This window comes from Littorina saxatilis, linkage group LG1, assembly GCF_037325665.1.
Source record: "Littorina saxatilis isolate snail1 linkage group LG1, US_GU_Lsax_2.0, whole genome shotgun sequence".
Taxonomy (NCBI): domain Eukaryota; kingdom Metazoa; phylum Mollusca; class Gastropoda; order Littorinimorpha; family Littorinidae; genus Littorina; species Littorina saxatilis.
This window is the reverse complement of record NC_090245.1, coordinates 74,424,924-74,451,687: the sequence shown is the minus strand read 5'-3', so window position 1 is coordinate 74,451,687 and position 26,764 is coordinate 74,424,924. Positions and strand designations below refer to the sequence as shown.

General features: G+C 43.4%; 1 protein-coding gene and 1 non-coding gene across 4 annotated transcripts; both read left to right on the top strand.

The window, feature by feature from the left end:
• The first annotated feature begins 7,168 nt into the window (after positions 1 to 7,168).
• Positions 7,169 to 26,473, top strand: LOC138978808 (perilipin-2-like). Of its 3 annotated transcripts, XM_070351602.1 has the most exons (11): positions 7,169 to 7,287; positions 10,812 to 11,056; positions 11,435 to 11,517; positions 12,386 to 12,604; positions 13,025 to 13,178; positions 14,437 to 14,585; positions 15,252 to 15,365; positions 15,834 to 16,004; positions 16,445 to 16,567; positions 23,786 to 23,877; positions 25,282 to 26,473. In XM_070351602.1, exons 1-10 carry the CDS (start codon positions 7,259 to 7,261, stop codon positions 23,873 to 23,875), a joined length of 1,377 nt encoding a protein of 458 aa, XP_070207703.1. In that variant the 5' UTR covers positions 7,169 to 7,258; the 3' UTR covers positions 23,876 to 23,877; positions 25,282 to 26,473. The 3 variants fall into 3 exon arrangements, with proteins under 3 accessions (XP_070207703.1, XP_070207697.1, XP_070207708.1); XM_070351596.1 differs by lacking the exon at positions 23,786 to 23,877; XM_070351607.1 differs by lacking the exons at positions 7,169 to 7,287; positions 23,786 to 23,877 and adding an exon at positions 9,669 to 9,817.
• LOC138951417 (5S ribosomal RNA) lies at positions 18,896 to 19,014 on the top strand. The gene has a single exon (XR_011451112.1). It is a non-coding gene; the product is annotated as a 5S ribosomal RNA (ribosomal RNA).
• Positions 26,474 to 26,764: the final 291 nt, after the last annotated feature.

Below are 26,764 nucleotides of genomic sequence, written 5' to 3'. Positions count from 1 at the left end.
GGCACAGCGTCCTAGCACTAGACTGAAGTAAATTGCTATAATTGCTATAATTACTGACGGCACTAGCGCGCCTGTTTGCGGACGACACTGCAGTATACAGGGTGGTGACTAGTGTAAATGACCAGGCCCAGCTACAACAAGACCTCCATCGCCTAGCCGAGTGGGAGAAGAGCTGGGACATGCAGTTCCACCCTGCAAAGTGCAACACCCTGCTTGTTACGAGGAGCAGACGCCCACTACAGCCCTCCGCTTACCAGCTCCATGGGCATACGCTGGACTGAGACAGTGAAGGCGGTCAAGTACCTGGGTGTGACCATTCCGCCTGGTGACCTGTGCGGCTGGGACGACCATATCAACAACATCGTCAGCAAGGCGGCAAACAAGACCCTGGGGTTCCTGCGGCGCAATCTGAAGATCTCATCAAGATCCGTGAAAGAACAGGCGTACAAGGCCTTTGTCAGGCCTATCCTGGAGTACGCCTCGTCGGTATGGGACCCGCACACCCAAAAGAACATCGACAAGCTTGAGGCCGTCCAGAGACGAGCTGCCCGATTCGTCTGCAACCGCTATCACAACACGTCAAGTGTCAGCCGGATGCTGGACTCCCTTGAGTGGCAGTCTCTGGAGGAGCGCAGGAAGCTTGCCCGCCTATCGATGCTCTACAAGATCACGAACAGCATCGTACACTGTCCGGGCATCAAGTCGAAGCTGGCCCCCCTACCACCACGCCAGCGAAGAGGCCACTGCCAGCAGTTCGGCCTCATCACCTGCCGCACTCAGTATCGGAGTGCCGCTTTTTTACCCAGCACAGTGAAGGACTGGAACTCTCTACCAGCAGCTGTCGTCGAGGCCCGCACTGTCGACACCTTTGTGTCGCGCGACTCGCACTAAACCAGTAGCCACTGTGACTCATGTCCCCTCCCCCCCCCCATACTCCCCCAACCTGTGAATTTTAATGGACTTTTGGATGCTGGAGACGCTGCTTTCTTGGACTTGCGCAACATCCCATCAAGTGCCGAAGTAATCACTACTGCTGATTGTGGGCAATAACGGAAAGACAAAGACAAAGACAAGATATGTAATTTATTCGGTTTCACAAAGTAAAAACGTTGCAGACAAATTTAGTAAGGTGTATGACAGCTTTGTAACTGTATTGTTAACGCTGGCAGCCGGTATCAGGACAATTTTCTAAATTTCGTTTATGAGAACATTTGTATTCAACACGAATGTTCCAAACTGTGCTCCCACCACCAGAGACATATGTCTCTGCCACCACACACAAAAAAGCATTAACATTTCAAATTATAACGGAATGTTAAAACTATAAAAGAACCATACATGTGCTTATCTTATTTATTACACAGATCAGACAACTCAAAACTCAACATAGCTCGAATCTGATTACAAAGGGAAACCATGCACTCACAGAAGAACAGCAAACATGGACATTAGGGATGAAAAAATACACTGGCCTACGGCAAGTAGACATTTTGTAAGATCACTAAAGATCAGATATCACTTGCCCATTACATGATTTATTATTAAATACAACATAAAATCATGAACTTTGCGTTGAAAAAAGTGTGTGTGTGACGGTGTGTGTGTGTGTGTGCCTGTGTACATGAACAGGTAGGCTTACAGGTGTGTGTGCACATGCTCACATTCATGCATTTGCTACATTACTATACTGAGCATTTGTATGCTTTCACATTGATAGAGATGTTGCACGGATATCTAAGGGGGAGGGGTTTAGGGGGCACATTTGATGACATTTTAGACAGTCCTTTGTGAAACTGAAAAGTTTGGCAGATCTGCCAAAATGGTGGCAAAGTTTCCGGCGATAGAAGAGATGCTTCAGTATTTTGATGACCCCAAAAAACACCCCTGCATTCATATCTGTTTTAAATTAAAGATAAAGCAAATTTCAGTGAAAGTTCTATGACTTGAATGTGAATCAAAAGCTAGGGTATAATGTTGGAACTGTGAACATATCTAGTTTCTTTTAATAAAGCACATCATTAACTGAAATGATGTTATCATATACTAGGATTCCATGAAATTGAGGAATGAATAAAATGTGGAAGACTTTTGTGCTTTCTTTTCTATTTGTATGATTATCAGTAGACTATGTCTGTTCAGTGAAACCGGCACGGTTGACCTAGTGGTAAGGCGTCGGCGCCCCGTGATCGGGAGGTCGTGGGTTCGAACCCCGGCCGGGTCGTACCTAAGACTTTAACATTGGCAATCTAGTGGCTGCTCCGCCTGGCGTCTGGCATCATGGGGTTAGTGCTAGGACTGGTTGGTCCGGTGTCAGAATAAAATGATATGTGACTGGGTGAGACATGAAGCCTGTGCTGCGACTTCTGTCTTGTGTGTGGCGCACGTTATATGTCAAAGCAGCACCGCCCTGATATGGCCCTTCGTGGTCGGCTGGGCGTTAAGCAAACAAACAAACAGACAAAAATGTCTGTTGAAAATACATATATATTGCCAAATCAAGATGTAACAGAGCATCAAACACTGAAGGTTGTAAAACTAAAAGATTGCTGTTGATTCAAATTGGTTGAAATTTTGGTCAAGTAATCTCCGACAAAGCGCGGACTTTGGTATTGGATTTCAGCTTGGTGGCTTAAAAATTAATTAATGACTTTTGTAAAAAAACAATTTTTTTTATAAAACGATCCAAATTTACGTTCATCTTATTCTCCGTCATTTTCTGATTCCAAAAACATATAAATATGTTATATTTGGATTAAAAACAAGCTCTGAAAATTAAAAATATAAAAATTATGATCAAAATTAAATTTTCCAAATCAATTTAAAAACACTTTCATCTTATTCCTTGTCGGTTCCTGATTCCAAAAACATATAGATATGATATGTTTGGATTAAAAACACGCTCAGAAAGTTAAAACGAAGAGAGGTACAGAAAAGCGTGCTATCCTTCTCAGCGCAACTACTACCCCGCTCTTCTTGTCAATTTCACTGCCTTTGCCATGAGCAGTGGACTGACGATGCTACGAGTATTGCTGCGTTGCATTGCGTTCAGTTTCATTCTGTGAGTTCGACAGCTACTTGACTAAATGTTGTATTTTCGCCTTACGCGACTTGTTTGTTAATTTTTTCTCTCTCTGTCTCTGTCTGCCTGTCTGTCTGTCTGTCTCTCTCTCTCTGTCTCTCTCTCTGTCTGTCTGTCTGTCTGTCTCTCTCTGTCTCTCTCTCTCTCTGTCTCAGAGTCTCTCTGTCAGTCGATGTCAGTCAGTCGTTACTTGTCTTCGTCTCTGTTTCTGTCTCTATGTTTCTGTCTCTGTATTTCAAGTCAGTCTCTCTGTTGATGTCTGTCTCTGAATCTCTGTCTCTGTCGGCTCCCCCTCAGTCTCTCTCTGTTTCAGGTGGTGACAGTCGCTACGAGTCACGTAACCCTTCAGTCCGGCCTTCCGCATTTTTTTCTTTACCCGTTGAGCCACCTTGACAGCATTATAGTGACCCTACCCCTCACGACAGACCCCCCCCCCCCCGCCCCCGGTTGTAGTTGTCCAACAATATAGATGTGCACATTTGCAGTAGGAAACAGCAATAGAAGCAAACCAAATATTGCATAAGCCAGGAGCATTCTAAAATAACAAATGTATACTTATACATTAAACAGTAAATCTATCAAATATAACAAGCACCCTGTTATTATGGGGGCGAGGACGCCCCCATTCTATACGGATAGTTTAGAGGTTGACCATGGGCAGCGCCATTTTGTTGTGAAATACGTCATCAGTTTGTGTACACAGGAAGTTGTGACATCCGTCACCCTATGGGAGGGGTGAAGGCAACATTGTTCATCTGTAGAAAGTTGTGAAATCCGTCACCCTATGGGAGGGGTGACGTCAAAATTGGTCATCACAGAGTTTGTGTAAGACAGGAAGTTGTGAAATACGTCACCCTATGGGAGGGGTGACGTCAAAATTGTTCAACAAAAACATGATATGTCGCATTGTGCAGGGTCAACCGCAACAAACTCAAACCGAGCCATTCATACCTAGCTGTATTTGAGAGACTTATATACCCGACATTTTTATTTCTTATTTTTAGCACAGGTGTAGGAAAAATCATGAACCAAAATGTTATTTATTTTCTAATTTAACATTTTTTTTACAAATATGACCATGGTCTTTTAAACATACAGTGACATTAAACATTGTTATGTTAAAAAAAAGAAAAAAGAAATAAAGCTTTTGTGCACAAATCAGAAAATACATTGTACATTTTACCTACAGGCCAAACAGTGTCTGTTGGCGGCAGAGGGCCCAGCAAGTTGCTATTTTTAGATCGATTAAAAGTTGTCAAGAACAGGCGCTTACATTTGTTTTGTTTTTGTGGAGGAATAATTGCGTATTGTCAGCAGCAGTTGACAATGCCCATCTCTTTAATGCCCATCGTTGTGTCGAGTCATCAAAACACAAGTTAAACAGGCAGGGTATTAAAAAGATAACGATCAGCGGAAAAGAGAAAGAGGAATGAGGAGATGAATTGCAATCAACAAAGTTGTATTCAGACAGAACAGAACTTACAGACAGAACTTACAAATAATTAAAAATGTTGTCTGCAAAACAACAGCAAGGGTAAATTGAAGTTTCTAGCAGGCATATAAAAGGACACACATACTGTAACATGATAGCTTGGGAATAACAAAAGAAAAATATCTCATGACAACAAAACATTAAAGCAATCCGAAATGTCCATTGAAGTTGAACAGTGACCGAGAAAACAACATAAAAATCCAAAAAGCTAACAAATTGCAGCGTACGTAACACCCCCTCCCATCCACCTTCCCCCCATAGGACTGTATATTTTTTTTTTACCCGGAAACCGATTGATCAAGTTTTTCATCTCCACCTCCCTTCTTCAGCTCAATAGAAGGAAACAAATTCTGTGAAAGCGGTAGCCTTCTAAGCATTTACTGCAGTTTACTATAGTACATGGTACATTTCATAGTTTACTATAGCAGAGACTATAGAGTATACTCTGTATACTCTATAGTCTCTGACTATAGTACATCGTGTGGTAGGCTAATTTTTCACCTGGGTGGGCCCAGTCAGACAGTCATAATATTCGGATCAAACCGTGTGTGTGCGTGTGTGTGTGTGTGTGTGTATGTTGCCACTCCATCCCTCCATCCCACCCCACCCACGTCTATGAAGATCCCGAGAAAAAAACTGCGACTATGAACTGAGGAAATAACACACTGCACTTGGAGGATTGTGAAAGTGAAGGCAAGGACCAGTTGAAAATAGGAACATACAAAACAACAAGTCGCGTAAGGCGAAAATACAATATTTAGTCAAGTAGCTGTCGAACTCACAGAATGAAACTGAACGCAATGCCATTTTTCAGCAAGACCGTATACTCGTAGCATCGTCAGTCCACCGCTCATGGCAAAGGCAGTGAAATTGACAAGAAGAGCGGGGTAGTAGTTGCGCTAAGAAGGATAGCACGCTTTTCTGTACCTCTCTTTGTTTTAACTTTCTGAGCGTGTTTTTAATCCAAACATATCATATCTATATGTTTTTGGAATCAGGAACCGACAAGGAATAAGATGAAAGTGTTTTTAAATTGATTTGGACAATTTAATTTTGATAATAATTTTTATATATTTAATTTTTAGAGCTTGTTTTTAATCCGAATATAACATATTTATATGTTTTTGGAATCAGCAAATGATGGAGAATAAGATAAACGTAAATTTGGATCGTTTTATAAATTTTTATTTTTTTTTTACAATTTTCAGATTTTTAATGACCAAAGTCATTAATTAATTTTTAAGCCACCAAGCTGAAATGCAATACCGAAGTCCGGGCTTTGTCGAAGATTACTTGACCAAAATTTCAACCAATTTGGTTGAAAAATGAGGGCGTGACAGTGCCGCCTCAATTTTCACGAAAAGCCGGATATGACGTCATCAAAGACATTTATTAAAAAAATGAAAAAAACGTTCGGGGATTTCATACCCAGGAACTCTCATGTCAAATTTCATAAAGATCGGTCCAGTAGTTTAGTCTGAATCGCTCTACACACACACACAGACACACACACACACACACACGCACGCACATACACCACGACCCTCGTTTCGATTCCCCCTCGATGTTAAAATATTTAGTCAAAACTTGACAAAATATAAAAACCGCACACAAGAGAACGGTCCCCACACAGAGTTACAGGATTGGAGTATTATATCTGTCTGCTTTCTGTACGCACTGTGGCTCAACAGTGAGTAAAGTTCACCCAAAACACGACCGAAATATGACCATGTTGAACAGGAGCAGGGATCGGGTCAGCCAGCAGCCACGTGTTTCGTCTCGTGGTTCGTCGGTTCTCCACACTGAATCTGATTGGTTCTCCAGCAACGACATTCGTCATAAGACCTTCACCTTAGACTTTGGTATCCTTGGCACAAAGGGTCAAAAATCCGCAAAATAAGGCCTGAAAAAAATAAGCCCTTATTTTCAAAATAAGGCCTTATTTTTGGAAATAAGGCCTGAAATCTCTATAGTCATTAAAAATGAGGGCGTAAAGAAATAAGGCCTTATTTATTTTAAGACCTTAATAAAATAAGGCCTTATTTTTGATAAGGCCTTAGGAAAATAAGGCCTTATTTTTGATAAGGCATTAGGAAAATAAGGCCTTAAGAAAAATAAGCCCACACACACACACACACACACCCTCTCTCTCTCTCTCTCTCTCCTTCTTTCTCTCTTTCTATCCTTCTCTCTCTGTCTGTCAGTCCGTCTGTCAGTTCGTTCGTCAGTCCGTCTGTCTATCTGTCTATCAGTCCGTCTGTTTGTCTGTGTCTCTCCTCTCTCTCTCTCTCTAACGCCGCTCTCTCTGTGTACCAGTATACAACTGAGAGGCGAAAAAATAAGGCCTTAAAAAAATAAGGCCTTAAAAAAAATAAGGGCTTATTTTTTATGGGCTTATTTTTGGAAGGCCTTATTTTTGTAAGGCCTTAATTATTTCCAATATGACCTTAGAAAAATAAGGCCTTAAAAAAATAAGCCCATAAAAAATAAGTCGTTATTTTAGAAATAAGGCCTTATTTCTTGAAAATAAGCCCTTATTTCCTGAAATAAGGCTTTATTCATTTAAGGCCTTATTTTTTGGATTTTTGACCCTTTGTGCCAAGGATACTTTGGACTCAACTCACGACTGACGAAAGAACCGTGAACATTTCCGTGTATAAAAGCTTGTGCAGTCTTTGTCGAATCACATGTTGGAGCTTTTTCACATCCATAGAGAGTGAGTATTCTTCTTAAACTATCGTTATTCATTCACCGAATTGCGGTTTGTATTGGTACCATTTCAGCCAAAATGTTGTCGGTTTGAACAGTGAGTTGATTTTGCTCTTCAGTGAAAAGATCGGCAGTGCGTTCTCGACTGTGCCCTAATTTTAAAATTGAAGTTCCATGACCATTTCCAGTACCATTCATGGTCAAGTTAATGTATAGATTAGAAGTATAAAGTTCAACATTACTGTGAGTTCGTGTGTAGAGTGATTTTGTGTGTGTTCGCTGTTGAAAGGTGTGAAATGCAGCTCACTTAATTATCTTGTTCTGGATCATTCCAGTAGACCTATCTCGACTTGATGCTGGGCATCACATGGCGGTTCCGCTTAGTGTTCTGAATGGGACAAAATTGCGTTATACTTTTTTAAATTGTTATACTAACTCTCCCCCAAAGAGCCACATTTTTTAGTTGGCAGCCCACACCAAAGGTTTCGTTTTGTTAGGACCACTACATGTGTGCGTGTGTGTGTGGTCATAAAAACAAAATACCTTCAATGTTTTCTGTTTCTGCTCAGCAGTAAGTTAGCTGTAATTTTACTCTCCCCAGTACTGTGCATTGACTGCTGCTTGCGGGTGTCACTGATATTTGATATCACATCTCAGTTCATATACTGCCATTTTTTGAACTGCCATTCTCTTCTGAACCAAATATTAAATATATATATTGGCTATTAACTTTGAGGACCTCAGCCCGTCAACACACAATCATATGTTTAATGTCTCACTCTCACAACAAGCCATTATTCAGATTTGAGATTTAGAAGTACATTATCCATTTTCAGTCAGAAAATGGAGATCATCTGTTGGTTATATTTTTTGTGTAAATCATAATGGTGGCAAATTTTGGGATAATAGAGCAGCTCTAGTTGCTGTTGGCATTGAGGCAGTTTTTTGGTGAACTTGAATGTGTTGTCTTACTCAGAGATAATTCAATCAGAAAATGTTCTGTCATTTGTGGTATCTCTATTAGTGCAACAGACAAAAGTTTAGATAGTTCGTTTTATGAAAGCAGTCCCAAGTCTGTGTTGATAAATGAAGTGAAATTTTTGTGTTATAATTTGTAGTTATCAATATATCATTATCAGAAGCCATCAGTAAGCTTTTATTAGTGTTGCGTGATACGCAGTAGCATTCAATAACATAGACCTTGTACAGCTTTTATTGAAGGTAAAACAAGTCTGAAGTCTACGTGGGTGACTTTAAATCAGTGGTGGAGACTTTGTGGTTATCAGTGTCATTATCAATGCCCTTGCTAAGCCTTCATGTATGTATTGCGTGATAGAGTGACGTAGGCCTCGTCATGCATTCTTTCTGCTGATAACAGTTCTAAAACTGGAGAACTGGTGCAGTAGTGAAAAATAATATCGCCTGAAACCACTCAAAAATAGTCTTGTCAATCCTAAGTGCACACTGAGAGGACAGAGTTCCTAGTTCCTGGGAAACTTTGAACTGTGCACAGTGCAGGTGCACTAGTACAGTCAGCCAATCCTACATGGACTGATAATGATAAAACAGTTCCTGAAAAACTTCGAATTGCACATGGTGCTCATGCACTTAGATCATGTGGGTCAAAGTTCAATGTTAGTATTGTTACTGTAGGTGCTGATGCACCAAGAACAGTGCTGATGCACCAAGAACAGTGCTGATGCACCTAGAGTAAAACTTCAGTTCAGGATATGAAAAATACTTCACATCAGACACATTTATTATCCTGTTTATGGATGCATAGCATTAGTGCAGTTGAACTGGAAAACAGTACAGATTAACAGTACGTACCATCTATGAAGTAGTTGTTTATCAGTGGCAATTCTCATAAGATAATTATTTACACACAGACGCGTGTGCGCACACTTGTGCACACATATCATTGGAATTTGCACTTAGGGACAACATATATATACACATACACACACACACACACACACACACACACACACACACACACACACACACACACACACACACACACACACACACACACACACACACATACACACACACACACAGATGTTCTTTGAATGGTTATGTGTACATATACAACTAGCGTGACCCTCAATGACACCACATAGGGGTGCCTTAAAAGCAGCGCAGGGCAGCATCAAAAGTCAAATTTAAGCCTTTGATAAAGAGCCTAGGATTACCTTCTGCAGCCCCGTTAGCATTTGAATGAGTCCACTGACACTGACAGGCCACCACATAGGTACAATGTCATCGCCCAGCCATGACCTCAATCTTTGTTCTAATCTTAGGTACACATAACAAACCTCCACCAAAACTATTGTCGGTTTTGTTTGGTTATTGCCAGGTTAGATTAGTGTACATGTTTGGGGACAAGGGTAAAGTCCTGGGTATAAATTGTGAGCGTTTGCCTTGACCCAAGTCAGTTTGTTATTTGGCTTCACACAGTGCAGGAGTGTTCGGCTGGCTTTAGTCTGTGTGCGTAGACAAGTTTTGCACTGCTGGTACTTGGGATTCATTATTTTGTGAGTGTGTTCGGCTTGTTTGCTTTTTTACTTACTGAAACAACTTCTGAGAACTATTTTGACCTATTGCGTTTTTACTGTCTTATTAATTCAGAGGTCCATGAGCAAAATTATAACAGCTGAAAAAAGCAACAACAAATGGATGGTGATACGATGTAGTGGGTTTGCAGTTGATTGCAGTAATTAAATTCTGATTTGCGTTCATGGTAGAAAGAGATGGTCATAAATTGAGGTAAACTTTCAGTTTTTGGCTCACGAAGTGTAGCCTATGCGATGCTAACTTTTGTCTGTCTGTGCGTGCGTGCGTATGTACATGTATGTATGTATGTATGTATGTATGTATATGTATGTATGTATGTATGTCTGTGGTAGAAACTTTAACATTTGAAGACGTCATATTACATTGACGTCACATTATGACGTACGAGGGTTAGACGTCACGCGATGGAATTACTGAAAGTCTCGGTGATTGGTATTTTGAGCGGGCCGAGACTATTTGGCAGTCGTGTCCATGTAAGTAGGCTACATGCAGACAGACAGATCTAGATCTAGTGTCTCGCTTTCTTGCACAGTTTCACCTATGCTCTTTCTGTGTGTGTGTGTGTGTGTGTGTGTGTGTGTGTGTGTGTGTGTGTGTGCGTACTGTGTGTGTGTGTGACGGAGTGATTGAGTTTGTGTTACTGTTTGTCGATTTCTTACGTGAGCCTTGAAGGCTTCGCCTCTTGTTTTAAAAAGAAATTCTGTGATTGGTTGTAAAAGAAAAGAATGGTCTTGAAACATAGCTTTTATTTTTCATGTGATCCGTTTTCTCTCAACATTGCGGTTGATAAAAGTACAGGTACAATTAGACGTCCCCTACTTTAAGTAAGTAAGCTCGTCATGATTTTGCAATCTTACTATGTAACTGTACATAACTGTATAAGCTTAATTGTCAGAAGTTTGCAGTCTTACTGTATACGCTTGTAACAGTTTTGCAACCTTTCTGTGCTTGCAGGAGACATCCTATGTACCGACAAGCAACGATGGAGCACGAACAACAAGAACAACCGGAGCAGATCTTCACCAAGCTGGGTGAACTGCCCATGGTCAACGATGCCTACAGCCAGGTCATGGACCTGTATGAGCGCACCAAGGGACACAACTGCATCTTCCGTTCCTACCTTGGGATGGTGGAGTACACAGCTAAAGTTGTGGCTGGTACAGCTGTACCTAGAATTTATGGCACCTTTCAGATGCCCAGTAAGTCATTCTTTACAGATGAAGTAACATTTTGGGTTTTTTCACCAAAAGGAATTTAAGGGCATGCGTTGAAATATATGAGTTTGGTGCTGTATTGGCGGAAAAGCTGTTATCAAGAAACTGATGGGTACATACATTGATCAACAAAATTGACTGGCTTCTCTTTTTTTCCAGACTTCTGAGAAAGCTTTGGTTTTGATTAAAATTTGATCTAGGGAGATTAAAGTATTTAACAAAGTTTGGACTCGGACCTGCGACCAGAACAATCTTGTAAGGTGATATTTTGAAATGTACAGCTAAGATGTTTGGTTACTGTGTGAAGTTTTTAACATCAGATATGTAGAAAATAAGTTTGCTCACTCTGTTCATGTGTTCCAGTTGACCGAGCGAACAACTATGCATGCGAGAAGCTGGACACTCTGGAATCGACCTTCCCAATCATCACCCGCCCAACGCAGGAGGTAAGTTGCTTTGCCACCATCATCACCACCCTCACCCCCTGCGATGAAGAGGGGGCAGCCAATAAACAAACGAGCATACAGCTGACGTCTGACCCCCTCCCTCTCCTTTTGTATTTATAATTACCTGCATAGTATGCATTTGATTTTATGAATAACCACATATGTAATACTATGCTCTTCATGGCCCTCATCTTCATCATCATCATTATCATCATCATCGTCATCATCATCGTCATCTTTATTATCACGTGCTGAAGTTTTCCGACCTCCTTTTGTTAACTTTTTAACTTTTTTAATTTTTAATTTTTTAATTATATAATTGTGTGTCTATGCGTCCCAAGGACAGATTGTAAGAAAAGCCGTAGCCTTAAATCTTAATCCTTGTTAAATAAAGTTCAATTCAATTCAATTTACTTTCACCCTGAAATCCTCTTCTTCCTTGACTGACATCTCAAGACAACTTTCACCCTGAAATATTATTACTTATTCAGGGTTTCGGCCAAGGATTGGTTATTAGTTATTGATGCATTACATTTTTGAATTGCAAATCATTGTGGCTGAAAATCAGGAAAGTTACTTGTTGCATTGTTTGACTTATTACATTTTTTGGACGAGATTGTCAGGCCCTGTATTCAATAATTTACTGAAAAAATTAATGGATTTGAAGAATCGCATTTAATGATTTATAGAAAAGTATTAACCAATTGATTTAAAGAATCGGTCAAATTACCTGTCATATCTTGATCTGGCCGTATCCTTTCTTCAAACTTTAACAAAATATATATTTATTTTGCAAGCGTGCACAGGCACTTTTGTAAGGTTGATTTCACAGCAGATATTCATCCATGCTTACTTGTCATGCCCACAGGTGATGCAGGAGACTCAGGAGAAGTACGAGCAGTACTGGCCCTACGTGGAACCGGTGGCCAGGCCGGTGCTGATTCCCGCCAAGATGGCGTACAAGGCAGGAAAGACGGCCGTGGATGTTGGCACTGCTGTGGCTACCACTGCCATGAAGCCTGCTGTCTACGCTGTCAGGACTGGCACCGCTGTCACCTCGGCTGTTGTCAACACTGGCAAGTCAGCTGTAAGTTGGTCCTGTTTGTTGGTTCATTTGGCACTGAGTGAAAGTCAGTTTTGTTGGTTCTGCTTATGAGCTTGGAAGAAGAGATAATGCAAAACTGTATTTTGGCTGTATTTTGGCGCATACGTGTTTTTGTAAGGAATTTTGATCAAGTACACATGCCTGGAGTAGTGTGTACTTCTTGTTGAGTATGTAGTGCTTTTTCTGTATTGAGCAAAATATTCAATTTTTTTCTTCTAATCTATATTGAATGAAAAATGTAAGGACAGTGAAATATTTATTTTTTCATGTCGTTGCCCTTTGCTGCTTTTTAGATACAGAACTGTACTTTGAAATGAAGGTACTTCAAACAGTGGTTAAAATCTTAATGTATACTGAAAAAAAACAAAAAACTGTATAGTAATTGTTTAAATGTATGTGCAGATGAGCAGCATGACCTCTGGCTTCAAGGCCACTGGGGAGAAGATGATGGACAGTGGCCTTGACACGGCTTTGGGCAAGTTCATTGTGGAGCAGGCCGATGTCAGCCTGGACAGCATTGAGAAGCTCATGGACTTCTATCTCCCCGCTGAGAAAGGTACCACTTCTACTGAAGAATATTCTGTCATTCATGTTGATTTGAGTTTATTTTTCCTATGATTACTGTTGTTTATTGTTACTATTTCCCCCCACCCATTGAAAACGTTTGTTCTTTCAGAACTGTTAAGGCCTTGCAAATCAGTGTCTGATATCAGAGACATAGATAGAAGAGATGCGAAGCGCTGTCTTCCCGCTCGCGTTATCTTCGCCTACGGCAGGGGCAAGTAATCCTCCCACTGGCGCCAAGCTCGCGTTATCTTCGCCTACGGCAGGGGCAAGTAATCCTCCCACTGGCGCCAAGCTGGCTGCAATTGTTGTGTTTTTAAAGAGTTATAACTGTTTCAGAGAAAATCATAGATAATAAAACATGCAACCTGTTAATTATTTGCACTCAAGAGAAACAGAAAATCACAAGAAGAAGATTATTGCATCATTTGGTGATTAGAAGATGAATCCTAAAGTAAGCAATTTCGCTCATTTCTCCTTAAAAACTTTTTATCCACACGCCAGTGTAAGTGCGAGAACCACTTGAGTGAGACTTAAAAGCATCAAATTTAATTACAGCGCGTCAAAAATTATACAAACAGATTAATGTATACACCAGTAATCCATTTGCCAGTTAAGGGAAAGCAAAGTTGCGCACAAAAGAAAATATTAGCTCCCAAACATTGCCTCCACGCACAATGGACTTGGAAACAATGGCCGCAAGAACCGAAGGAACCGTTTTTGACTCACTTCGGGAACCCAATCCTCTCAAATGCGTTCATGTGCACACTATTGAAGCTACAGAATATGAATCAAGTTTACTTACCACTGATATCTCTCGTCTGAAGCTGGATATATCCAAAGAAATATGACAGAAAAGCACTTCAAATCGGTGTCAGAGAGCAAGCGAACAACGTAGTACGGGATGATGGCTAACAATCGCGCGAGGTCACGCTGACCGAGTGCGGTACCCCAAGAGTTCACACGAGCGGCCCTCGCTTCGCATCTCTGTATGTATGTCTCTGCTGATATATAGTACTTTCACCAGAGCAGTTGAACAAAAATTCAGAGGCTAACACTGAGAGAACTAGAGAGAAAGTGTAGAGGTACACGTTTATGGCAGTTCAAGTCAAAGAAGAAGTTTGTTCCTGTTTATGAATTCGTTCTAGGTATATATCTGTTGAGTAAATTGGAATAGCTATACAGTTCAAGAAATTCATTGTTAGAAAAATATATTTTAATAATATTTTGTTTTTGTTTTGAATTCACAGAGAGCAATGCCAGTAACCGTAAGGAGAGGGTGGTTGAGCTGGCCAGTCGTGTTCACGACGCTGTGTTGGCAAAAGCCAAAGGAGATCTGGTTCGCGCCCAGTTGATCCTGGGAAATTTTTTGCAGGAATTGGTGGAACTCGTTGGTCATGTAAGATATGTTTTGTTCTGTTTTGTTAATAGACGATTTTTGGAAATAGCTCGGTCAGGTTTGTATGGGTTGTTGAAGAGTGGATACCCTTGCCAAATGCCTCTGACACACATTGGAGGGGCTAATCACTAGCATGGGGTGTGTCAGAAACACAAGGACAGGAGGACGTGTTTCAGACACACCCCTCGCTAGTGATTGGCCCCTCCAATGTTTGTCAGAGGTTTTGGCAAGGGTATTCACTCTTCCTCAACCCATACAAACCCGACAAAGTTTTCAGAATTCATCTATTGAGCCTGTCATTGCACAGATACAAGGGTTTTATTGGTTTTGGTCATTCTGTTATTGGAAGAGACGGATCTAATCAAGTATGTATAGTCACCCAGGGTGGGTAGTAATGTAATGACCAGCTTGTAGGATTTGCATAACAGCTTACCCAGATTGATTTAGAGTGAGAGCTATGGTATTGGCAGCTTCATTCAGATAAATAGGTGTAACCTTTTCTGAAAACTCTCAGATTGTGACCTAAACTACAGTGAACTAACCTACAATGTTAGATGGCTGAAAGTTTTAGTTATACATAGACTTCAGGTTCTTCTGTTATATAGTAACCAAGTTCTCTCTCTCAAATGTGGCTTGAATTCAAAATAGATTATGGTTTTGTTTCAGCTGGTGACTTTGACGAAGGATGGAACTCAAACGGCTTGCAAAGAAGTGGTTGATGCTGTCACGCGTGTGTGGAATAAGTTTGTTGAATACCTGCCTCCAGATGTAGCCAAATCTGTGAGTGTATTTCGAACATGGTTTTTGTACAATACTCAAACATAAGGGTGTCATCTTGCCACAGAGTAGAGGTTCTAAAATGAAGTTGAAACCTCAACAACATGCTGCACTGGGAAAGAGTAATCTGTGTGTGTAAAATGGATTTGTTAACAGGAAGATAGGAGTGAGGAAGCAGTTTCAAGAAACGAAGGTCCCCTCCCCCCTTTTTAGTATTGACTGAATGTAAAACATGAATCACGTGCACAGAGAGAAGACAATCATTTTAGCTACTTTTGCGTTACGTGTCGGAAAGTGGTGGAGAATTAACAAGAAGTTTGATGTAATATGTAACTTTTATATTACACGCTACATGTACAAGATGAGAGAGAGGGAGAGAGAGAGGGAGCGAGAGAAAGGCCAAGAACCAGACAGCAGCAGATGATAAAAAAACCAACAAACTGATAACATGTATATTTTGCTTGCTTGCAGGTGCTGAACGTAAAAGAACGCATCACGACCCTGGTAGTGTTTCTGATCGGCAAGGTCGGGGAACTCTTCTCACAGTCCGCTCTCATGGCGTCCCTGGCCGTCCAGAACATCAGCAACCTGTGCTCGCACTTCTTCACATGGTGCCAGTCAACACCGCAACTGATGAAAGCGGTGAGCAAAGAATTAAATCATAATATTTAGAGACTTTATTGATTCATCTGTTTGGTAATTTAAAAAAACCTTTGTTTAGGACATTTTGTGTTGAAAATGTTTTGAGAAATGAAAACAGTTCAAGGTTTGCGGAAACAACCTGAGGATGTGAAAGATTTGAGTATGTACACAAAGGGCTACCTTACTGGCATCTTTTTGATCACCATACTTACATGCAATCAAGATATACATTTCATCCTATTGGTGCCTATACTTTGAAAGGCAATCTGTTGACAAACATTAAATACAGAGTTACAGCTCTTCAAGCAAATGATGAAATCAAAATTTTAAAATGGAAGAAATGTTCCACAAAAAAAACCTAACCAACCTCACATCCTGATACAGTCCAATGATACCCACAGGAAAACTGAAACTAAATTTTGCTTGCTTTTATCTTACAGGGAGCAGGACAGTTGATGAAGTGGATTGAAGTGTACCTGCCCGAACTGGCCAAGTTCATCCCTACCATCCTTGAGTTCTTGCACAATCTGCTCGACAAAGTTGTTGACACCTTGGATGTGTTTGTGAGTTCATGCTCATTTGCTGTATTCAGGGCACAGGCGCTTAACAAAGGTCCATAGACGACTTCTGTAGATAACTCTTGTCAGGTTCTTTGGTGAGAAAGTGAATGCCCTTTCTTTTAGGGGGACAAACATTGAACGGGCCAATCACTAGCTAGGGGTGTGTCTGAAACACGTGGACAAGGAGCATGTGTGCATTTATTTGTCCCCCAAAAAGCAAGGGTATTCACTCTTTCACAACCCATACAAACCCTACAGTTATTTCTAAACGTCTATATACCGGCACGGTTGGCCTAGTGGTAAGGCGTCCGCCCCGTGATCGGGAGGTCGTGGGTTCGAACCCCGGCCGGGTCATACCTAAGACTTTAAAATTGGCAATCTAGTGGCTGCTCCGCCTGGCGTCTGGCATTATGGGGTTAGTCCTAGGACTGGTTGGTCCGGTGTCAGAATAATGTGACTGGGTGAGACATGAAGCCTGTGCTGCGACTTCTGTCTTGTGTGTGGCGCACGTTATATGTCAAAGCAGCACCGCCCTGATATGGCCCTTCGTGGTCGGCTGGGCGTTAAGCAAACAAACAAATCTAAACGTCTATTAAGTGTTAAGTTGTAACCAAAGGGGATAGCTTTAACTAGCTGTCTTTGTGCTTTGTCTTTATGGGGTTGTATTACATTTTGTGACCATTGCCTCACTGGTTATAAAATTGTTTAAGAGTATCGGTTGGCTTTGAAGACTGTTGTTTATGCTTTTTTTTTAACATTGGTTGAAAAAATAATAATGCAGCTTGGAAAACCTTTTGTCCTAAAAACAGAGTTTTACTTTTGTGTTCTTGATAATGATGGTAGTAATAAAACACCGAATTAATTGAATTTTGCTCTGCACCTGTGTTGTGAATGTGCCTGTTGTACAGTATATTTATTATGTTCAATCTCTTTCTCGTGCCTTTGTTTGTTACCTTGCTCATGCGCTGTATGTTCAGTCTAATAACTGTCCTATAATTTAGGTTTCATTGCTTTGTATTTTACCTGGAGAAGCTTGTAGTATTGAAAGTTGGCGTTGATTAGAGAGTTTAGATTTTTTTTAATGTTTTGTTCTGGCTTGCTTTTGTCTTGTTTTGTTCAAGCTTGTAAAGTTTGGTGAAGGAATAGTGGTCAGTGCTTGTAATATTTGTCTTTTTAGGCAATGGGGTTGCATGATAAAGGTTGTAATTGTATTGTTTTTCTTTCCTTAAAAACTTGAGCACAGCATATAACCACTGCTCAGACAAAAGTGCTTTAGTGAGGTTTTGTTGTTTATTTCCTCGCTGGAAAACTTCATATGTATTCAGCACAGTAAACTACTTTGTCAATATAACACTTACCTCGACAGTACTATTCTTGCACATTATCTATTATAGGCCGAAAAAATTGGACAAAACGCTGAGTGGGTACAATTATCTCCCATAACCATGCGCCACCGTGGATCCCAAGCACTGTCCGAGTGCTTCCCCCTTACAGGATGTAGGTGGCGCGTCCTCTTTCTTTTTTCGCGCGTGTCAGACCGGCTGTGTTTCTGCTACGCTCCCGGATTATTTTGGACTAAGAGGCTTCTTTTCTGTGTGGACTATCACCTGTTGGATTATTGTGTGTTATTCCACTTCTGGCTTGAGGCTACGTTGTGTTTCCTTCAACTTGTGCCTCCGTTTTTGTGTGGCGGACTCGGCGTGCCTCCCGTCCTACTTCGTGGTGACCGTTCGTCTGCTTCTCGTTTCGCCGCATTCACTTGAGTATTGACCTAAATTTTCTTTGAATTTTGTTAATTCTCGGTCTTTAAGGGTACGTACAGGGCGAGGTAGGATGTCTCGTCCTGTTTTGGGCTCTGGTTCTACGGAACCAGAGTCTGCCGGGGGCAACCCTTCTCCGGGCGCCCAGCGTCATGTTTTACGCACGGAGAAGGGGATCTTTCGGCGCTCCGACTCTCCCTCCCCAAACGCTTTGCGTTTGCGGCGAGGGAGGGCGGAGAAAGCCTGTTTGAGCAAGCTCAATGCGAGCTTGCTCAAACAGGCTGGGCTTGAGCCTGGGACTTCGGGCGGGGCTGCGCCGTCGAAGGTTCGGGGAAGGTCGAGGGGAAAGAAAAAGCTTCTTTCTCCTTCTCCTTCAGTGGAACAAGCTTCCCCCCCTTCGACGCCGTTGTCCGGCCCTCAGTCTCAGGCTTCAGCTCCTCCCGGTTTCAAGCCTGGGGGGAAGGTTTCCTTCTCCTCCCTGGCTCGAATCCGGGGGCAGGTCGATTCCCAACCCTCTTTGGGGGTTGGTGAATCCGATCTAGGGGCTACTGGAGAGACTCAGGTTTTGACAGCCAACGGCCATACCACGTTGTAAACACCGGTTCTCGTCCGACTACCGAAGTTAAGCAACGTCGGGCCCGGTTAGTACTTGGATGGGTGACCGCCTGGGAACACCGGGTGCAGTTGGCATTAAAATCTTCCTTTTCCGGTGCCTCTCCTGTGCCCTCCTCGGTTTCCACCGCTGTGGAAGCCAGGAGGGACACGGGTCCTCCTCTGAACTCCCTCGCTGGGTCGTCTGCTGCTGTTTCGACAGTAGTTTCGGCCTTCTGGGGGGGGAGATCGGAGGAGATGACGGGGTCTCTGAATTCCCTCCCCGCTGGGGTTGGGATGCGAATTGACCCCGTTCAGGGCGGTCCTGTGGGGGCAGGGGTTTCAGGCTTCGTGCCTACGACCACTGCTACTACGGTTCCCTCTGACGTCCGTGTGACTGGTGGCTGTCCCTCTTGATAAGACGCTCCGGCCGACTAGTTACTGGACGTGGAGGTGTTCGACAGAACGTGGTACTTCTGTCGAATGGTCAGGGCGACGGGAACATTGTTTCTGTTGCTCAGACCGACACCTCCGACCGGACCGTCTTGACCCCACGCCATTCCTTAGCGTCTGGTGTTCGGGTGACGGATGGTCCGGACCAAGGGTCCGGAACGTTCCAGGCTTACGGGTCGGGATCGAACCGGACCCACGGGTCCCGACTGGACTTGACCTCCGGGTTTGGTCCGGACGGGACCCATGGTACGGGACCGTACCGGACCTTAGGGTCCGGTGCGGGACAGTACCTCTGGCCCTTGCCGGACCCCCGGACCTACGGGTCCGGATGGTACGGTACGGGACCAGTGGTTCGGTCGGGACCGGACCACCCGACCACCTCTGTTGGTCTGGGTGGTCTGGCACCGAACCGGAACACACCGGACCACCGGACCTACGGGTCCGGATGGTACGGTACCGGACCAGTGGTCCGGTCGGGGCCGGACCACTCGACCACCTCTGTTGGTTCCGGATGGTACGGTATGTCCACGTCCGACCAAGCCACCCGAACACTTTTGTGGGTACGGATGGTTCGGTACCGAACGGGACCTCCGGATGCTACGGGACCGGACCGAACCTACGGGTTCGGATGGTCCGGTACCGGACCAGTGGTACGATAGGGAGGAGGATCAGGGTCGCCCTGAGGTTAACACTGATCCTCTACCCTTGCCGGTTTCTGATGGAACTTCCGAAGCTATGCTTCGTACTTTCCAACAGTACATGACAGACATCACGCGGCGTCTTGACGTCACGGATGCCTCTCTTAAGCGTCTGTCGTCTAGTGTTGACACACAGGACCTGGACCCGGGGTCTGAGGACGAGAGGCAGGAGGCTCGTCCTCGCACAGCTAGAAGGACGTTTGAACAGTTTCAGGACGTCCTTCCCTGAGACGCCCTCTCGTCCTTTGAGTCCGCTTCGGCCCGGGCGCGGGAGGCTCACGCCGCGTCTGCCGGCGGCTCGTTTTATGAACGATCCGTCCGCCGGCAATTCGCGTTCCACCCTAGTCTTAGTGCCACGGTGGAAGCGGCAGCACATCGCCTGAGGAGTACAGATTCACGTGCAAACGCGACCTATGTTCCTCGGGAGGACTCGGGTTCAGTGCCATGCTTTCCTTCGGGAGGCGCACCTCCACTGTTTCCTCGTGTCCAATCTGTTTCGTCCCTCCCTTTTCCCTTTGACTCTCGAACTCTCCCTTTCCAGACTTCGAGTGTTTAGGGTGGGGCTGACGGTGATGTGTTCGTTGGGGAGGTGCCTTCGGTCAAGAAGGTGGAACTGAGCTCTGCTTCGTTCCACAATCTTGAGGCCACCGTTTCTTCCACAGTCGAGGCCCAATCACAGGCCTTGACATGGATGAGCACGCTGTCCACACTGTTGGACCCTCCCGATCGGGCAGAGTCCGATTCCACTCGGGTCCTTGACACGGTTCGAGTGGATCGGGCTTTGCATGCCGTGCGATCGTGCGTGTCGTCTGCGGCAGAATTGGCCATTGGAACACGGGTCCACTTTATTGGCCCTGTTCCGTGATCATTTTCTGCCTACTTCTATAGTGCCTCCGGATATGAGGAAGAGTCTGAGGAACACGTTTTCTCAGCCTTCTTCCCTCTTTCATCCGGACACTGTTCGTTCTGTGGTGGAGTCCACACGCCAGAGGAACACTGATTCTCTGATGGTTGGCCTCGCTGCTTCGGCGACGGCGGCGGGGAGTAAGAGAAGTGCTACAGTCACCTCCAGCTCCCAGCCTCAGAAGAAGAAGAAGCCAGTTTCACTGCCTCCTTCTTCCTCCTCTTAGGCGCCTGTTGCGTTCCCAAGCAAGACGAAGGGTGCTCAGACAGGTAAGGGGAAGCAGCACCACCAGGGGGGGTGGTCGCAAGCCTGCGCCTGCCCGCCAGCAGAATTTTCAGTGAGTCCCGGCCCTACGTTGACGCCCCCTCAAGTTGCCCCTCTTTCGTCCGTCGGTTCCCTTTTTCGGGCCCGCGGCATGTGGGGCAGACTGGTCTGCAACCAGTTTTTCTTGAGGGTGGTGTGGTCGGGGTTTTCTCTACCGCTGTCGTCACAACCTCCATTGTCCGCTCTACCCTGGACGTTCCCCCCTCCTCGAGACCCTGCCAGATGGCAGGCTCTTCAGGACGAGGTGAACTCGTTGGTCGAGAAGAAGGCGGTCTACCCCCTTTCTCAGCCTTCTCCGGGGTTCTGCTCCCGCCTGTTCACCGTCCCCAAAAAGGACGGCCGGTTCAGGCCGGTGTTGGACCTCTCCACCTTGAACTTGTACCTTCACAGGTGCAAGTTCAAGATGGAAACCCCTTCGTCGGTCCGGTTGGCCATCCGGCCAAACGATTGGGCCATGTCTGGGACCTCCAGGATGCTTACTTCCACATCCTGGTGGCCCCGGGGTACCGACATCTGCTCCGGTTCGTTTGGGAGGGCACAGTGTTCGAGTTTCGGGCCCTCCCATTCGGCCTGTCCTTGGCCCCTCTGATTTTCAACGGGGACAACAACACCACATGCTTAGCTTACCTTCGCCACCAGGGGGGCACCAATTCTCGGTCCCTCTACCTGTTGGCGGAGGAGATTCTGCTCTGGTGCCAGACCAATCAGGTCCGGATGTCAGTCCAGTTCGTTCCGGGGAAACTGAACGCCCTGGTCGACATTCTCAGTCGGGGCGATCAGGTTCTCTCCACAGAATGGACCATCGCCCACAACGTTCTACAGCGTCTGTGGGCAAGGTGGGACCGTCCTCTGATCGATCGGTTCGCAACTCGATTCAGCGCTCGGCTTCCCAGGTACGTCAGCCCCTTTCGAGACATGAATGCGTTCCACTTGGACGCATTCACTCTCTTGTGGAGGCTCCTCGATGCTTACGCCTATCCCCCGACATCTCTGATTCCGAGGGTGCTGGCAAAATATCTGCAGGAACGACCAAGACTGATTTTGGTCGCGCCTTACTGGCCAACAGCTCTGTGGTTTCCAGATCTTCGCGGTCTCACCCACTTAGACCCTCTACCTCTGGATCTGGACGGGGGAGGTCTGCTCCAGCCTCGATCATGCCTCCCTCATCCACGTCCAGAGAGTCTGTGCTTGACCGCATGGCTCTTGTGCGCTCCAAACTGCTTGCACTAGGATTGCACAAGAGTTCAGTAGAGTTTTCCTTGAACGCTAAGAGGCGATCAACTAATCAGCTCTACGACTTACGCTGGAGAGCTTGGGCCACCTTCGCCTTGTCCAAGGGGATAAAGCCGCTTTATCCCTCAACACAGGACTTGGCCAACTTCCTGGTGGAAGTGTATCAAAAGAAGAGTCTTTCTTCTAAGACTCTTCTTGGATACAGATCTGCCATCGCTTCCACGATTGCGGCCGCTACTGGTCGCAGACCTGAACACTTGATCAGGTCCTCCCTCATCGCTAATGTCCTTTCGGGTATTAGCAATGCAGCGGTGTCTAAACCTCTGGTTTCATTTCCCAAGGGGGATGTCTTTCTGGTCCTCAAACTCCTGCGTAGCAATGAGTTTGAACCCCTGGCAGGCATCAGTATCAAGTTGCTGATTTTTAAGACTAATTGTTCCTCATCGCTTTAGCCACTTGCCGTAGACTCAGTGGTATTCAAGCTTTGAGTGGCCTGGACTTTGACATTGAGTTCACCACACAGCAGTGGTTGCCAGCATGGTCACGTCAGTCTAAGGTATGTTTCTTGGGTATATTTTCTTTTACGGTAGTACTGTTCGAAAATTGCCTGGGTATCTTAATCCTTGGATTTAAGTGATTTTGATTAAGGAGTTTAATACTCTACATATCACCCTCACACCACTCTGGTATTCTGTGCAAGAATAGTACTGTCGAGGTAAGTGTTATATTGACTGTAAGGCTTCTTTTTAAGCCTACTGTCTATATGATACTTACCGAGACAGTACTATTAGAGTTTCCCTCCCGCCTCCCCTCTTGATATGTTATGGGCTTTTTGAGGGTCTGCAGCTCATAAAGAAAGAGGACGCGCCACCTACATCCTGTAAGGGGGAAGCACTCGGACAGTGCTTGGGATCCACGGTGGCGCATGGTTATGGGAGATAATTGTACCCACTCAGCGTTTTGTCCAATTTTTTCGGCCTATAATAGATAATGTGCAAGAATAGTACTGTCTCGGTAAGTATCATATAGACAGTAGGCTTAAAAAGAAGCCTTACACTCTGCAGCAAAGTTTCATTGTAGTTATTGTAGTGCAGTTGAATTTTTAATTTTTTGGTCATCAATCTTCATAGGGTGGTCCAAATTCAATCATGAGGGCTAATACTTGATTCAGAATGAAATGAAATAGATAAAACCAGTGACTCTTTTTCATGAATTTGGTTGTGGGAGTTGTGGTGGACTTTTATTTTCATGTCAACAGGGTATTGCTGGCATGAGAAGACGACGCATGGTTTCAAGCCTTCAAGTGGATAATGGAGGGGAAAATGTTGAAATGGAAGAATTGAACTAAGAGTAAGAGAAAGCCAAATTTCGTTTTTACTAAGAAACAGTTAACAGTAACCTTAACAAGCATTTTATGGTATTCTTTCAGATTTTGCTCATGTAAAGAGAGCTAGCTAGTATTGTTCAACAATGCCTTATTTGTTTTACCTCGGCATTGAGTAATTTGTGCTTATTTAGAATAAAAACTGATCTTTTTCAGTTGAAAGGTCATAGTTTGTTGAAAAAAAAGCAACTTGTTTGTCTGTTTAGAAGCAGGAAACTTCTTTATAAGGAAGAAGAGAGAAAAAAGACCTTAACAGGGTGGCTTAGCCTTTATATGATGGTTGTGGAGATCGAAGCTTGGCCTTCAAGATTTATGTTGGTTGTGGAGATTGTATTTAAGTGTCAGAAAACTGGTAGAAAACTGCCTGGTATGACAAAAGGGAAATTTAATTAGTGTTCCTCTTAGGCAATTTGCTTACCCTCAGTAGTGTTTGTTGCATTCTTTTTTTTCTCCCCTTTTAATCTTAATTTCACGTTTTATTCAAGGGTAGTTAGGCAGGGGAAAGCTTTTGTGTAGAAATGTGTGTTCATTTGGTGTTGGAATAATTTCAAGAGATGTGGGGGTTTAGAAAGGTAGAGAGCTACTTTTGTTATTACATCTGCACTGTATGTATACATTGCTTCTGTACATATTTATGTGTACAGTATATATCTACTTTGTTTTTTTTGTCTTGTCTGTATACCCCCACCCCAACCCCTAAATAAAATGGTGACTCACGCAGCACCTTCACCTTGTGAACAGTAAACATATCAGATTTGTGCAAACTTCTTGTCTTTATTTACTTAGGCCAAAAAGAAAATATGTCTGTTTCCGGTAACCTGACCGACCCTATTTTTAAGCGCCGACTCTAAAGTTGTTTTTTTCGCTTTTCGCACACAAACCCACCAACCCCCCCCCCCCAAAAAAAAAAAAAATCGGGAGGTAATCGGTCGATGAGACTTCACAATCGAAGAAACTTACCTCCCGTTTTCGTCGTCACGCAAAAAAAACATGGTGGCCAATGTCGCCGGGATAAAAAACCCAAGTAAAAAGACGTTAACAAAACGTAAGGAAAAGGTGAAAAAAAAAATTTTAAAAAACGACCGACTGACCCTACTTTTTTCGGCGATGTTACCGGAAACAGACATTTTTCTTTTTGGCCTTATTACTTTGTCTGGTTGTTTTAAAATCGTCAGATACATATACTGATGCCCATTTTAAAGTTGATTAGTATAAGGTTAATTTTGTTGTAAGAGTAAGCAGTGAGATTTTTGTATTTTTTTCTCTTGTGCTGCTCAAAGAATTGACCTAGATTTTGCAGTTAGGCTGTAGTTCCCAAAGCAACAGTAATTTTAAGGTCATTGAATGTCGCTCTGTTTGTGTGATTACAGGCAGTGGATATGCCCGTTGAACTCAGCGGAAGAGAACTGATGGACGTTGCAATGGGCAACTGCAACGGCATGGAAGTTTTCCAAAACCCTCCGCTGATGGGAAACAACGTTAACTGACTCTCTTCCGGCACTTTCGTTTCGTCTTTAGTGTGCCTGCACCATACTCGCTTTTTTCTGCGTCTTTGGTCTTTGTGAACTTTTTCTTGGGAGTGACTGACTTTTTCTTGCATGATGGAAACAGCTTGAGCAATGCTGTTCAGTTTTCTTTGGACCAGAAGGTGGAGACCACATTACAGATAATGCAACAACCCTCATTTTCACAAACTGCTTAAGTGCTGTTTTTTTGCTTGTTTAGTAGTTTATAATTGTGCCTGTATTGAAAGCTGTGTACTTTGTTTCTGTTATTCTGCTTTGTGAATCTTTTTCTCCCTTCAGAAACTTTTTCTTTAGTTAAAATAGTAACAAAAAGAATAGAGCAGAGATGACATCATGCCTTTTGACATTTATTAACAAGAATTCATAAAACATGCATTTCCCATGCTTGTGTCCTATTCTGTTAACTTTTAATGTATAAAAAACATTGGGAGTTTTGTGTATATGATTTGTACATGTGCTAGTTTAAAAGATTCGCTTCTTTACCTATCTAGAGAATTAGACAGAGGAAAAATAGAAACATTTTTGAATGTCAGGTTTTTGTTTTGTCTTCTTGCAGTTGCTGAAAGGGAAAATAGATTGAGTTTCTGTTCTGTGCACATTTTTCCTTTGAGTATTTTTGGGTTCATGGCTTAGCTTGTGTTTGGTGTCAAATGTACAATAGTGTAATAAATACCTTTATGTTTGATATTGATAGAACATTTTGTGGAAAGAAAATATCCATATCGATGCCCTATTTAAGGCTAAACTCAGCATTTAGTGCTATTAGAAAGATATTTTGTTGAAAGTATGACAGTCGGTGCATACTTCCAACATGGACAGAAAGTCATTCTGTTTTAACCGATTTTGTTTTGTGAAAGCATGTGCGAAAACACCCATGCGAATCACACGGAAATGTATTCAAGTTTTGTGTTTTCTTATATTTCTTGCCATTTTCTGTTGCATTGTGGAGTACTAGAACTCCTTGAAAATTGTGGACGTTTTGCTGCAGTTTTCACCTTCATGTATTGATTCGTTTGAATAAATGGATATTGTCACAGTTTGTGTTTCAGCCTTTCAAGAGAGAGAGAGAGAGTTCTTTGACACAGTATCTCACAAGGGATTGTACCAAGTCCTAAATACGGAACGATCAGTATCACTGTTATCACACTATTGGTATGTTCAACAGTAACGGGAGACTTCCCTTGTAAAGTCCTTTTTTCCCATTTCATGCATCCGTTGAGGTCTTTGCAAAACCAAAAGACGTCCAATATAGAACTCGAGTGATGGAAAAATGCTGCAGGATATAAGCTATGCTGATTGTTCATTTATTAGACTGACACAGGAAGCT

Excerpts from the sequence above, each read along its gene's own strand:
- LOC138978808 (XM_070351596.1), top strand. The coding sequence starts at position 7,259 with ATGTTGGAGCTTTTTCACATCCATAGAGA. Across the intron at positions 16,005-16,444 it reads CACCGCAACTGATGAAAGCG|GGAGCAGGACAGTTGATGAA; the intron begins GTGAGCAAAGAA and ends TTTATCTTACAG. Across the intron at positions 16,568-25,281 it reads TTGACACCTTGGATGTGTTT|GCAGTGGATATGCCCGTTGA; the intron begins GTGAGTTCATGC and ends GTGTGATTACAG.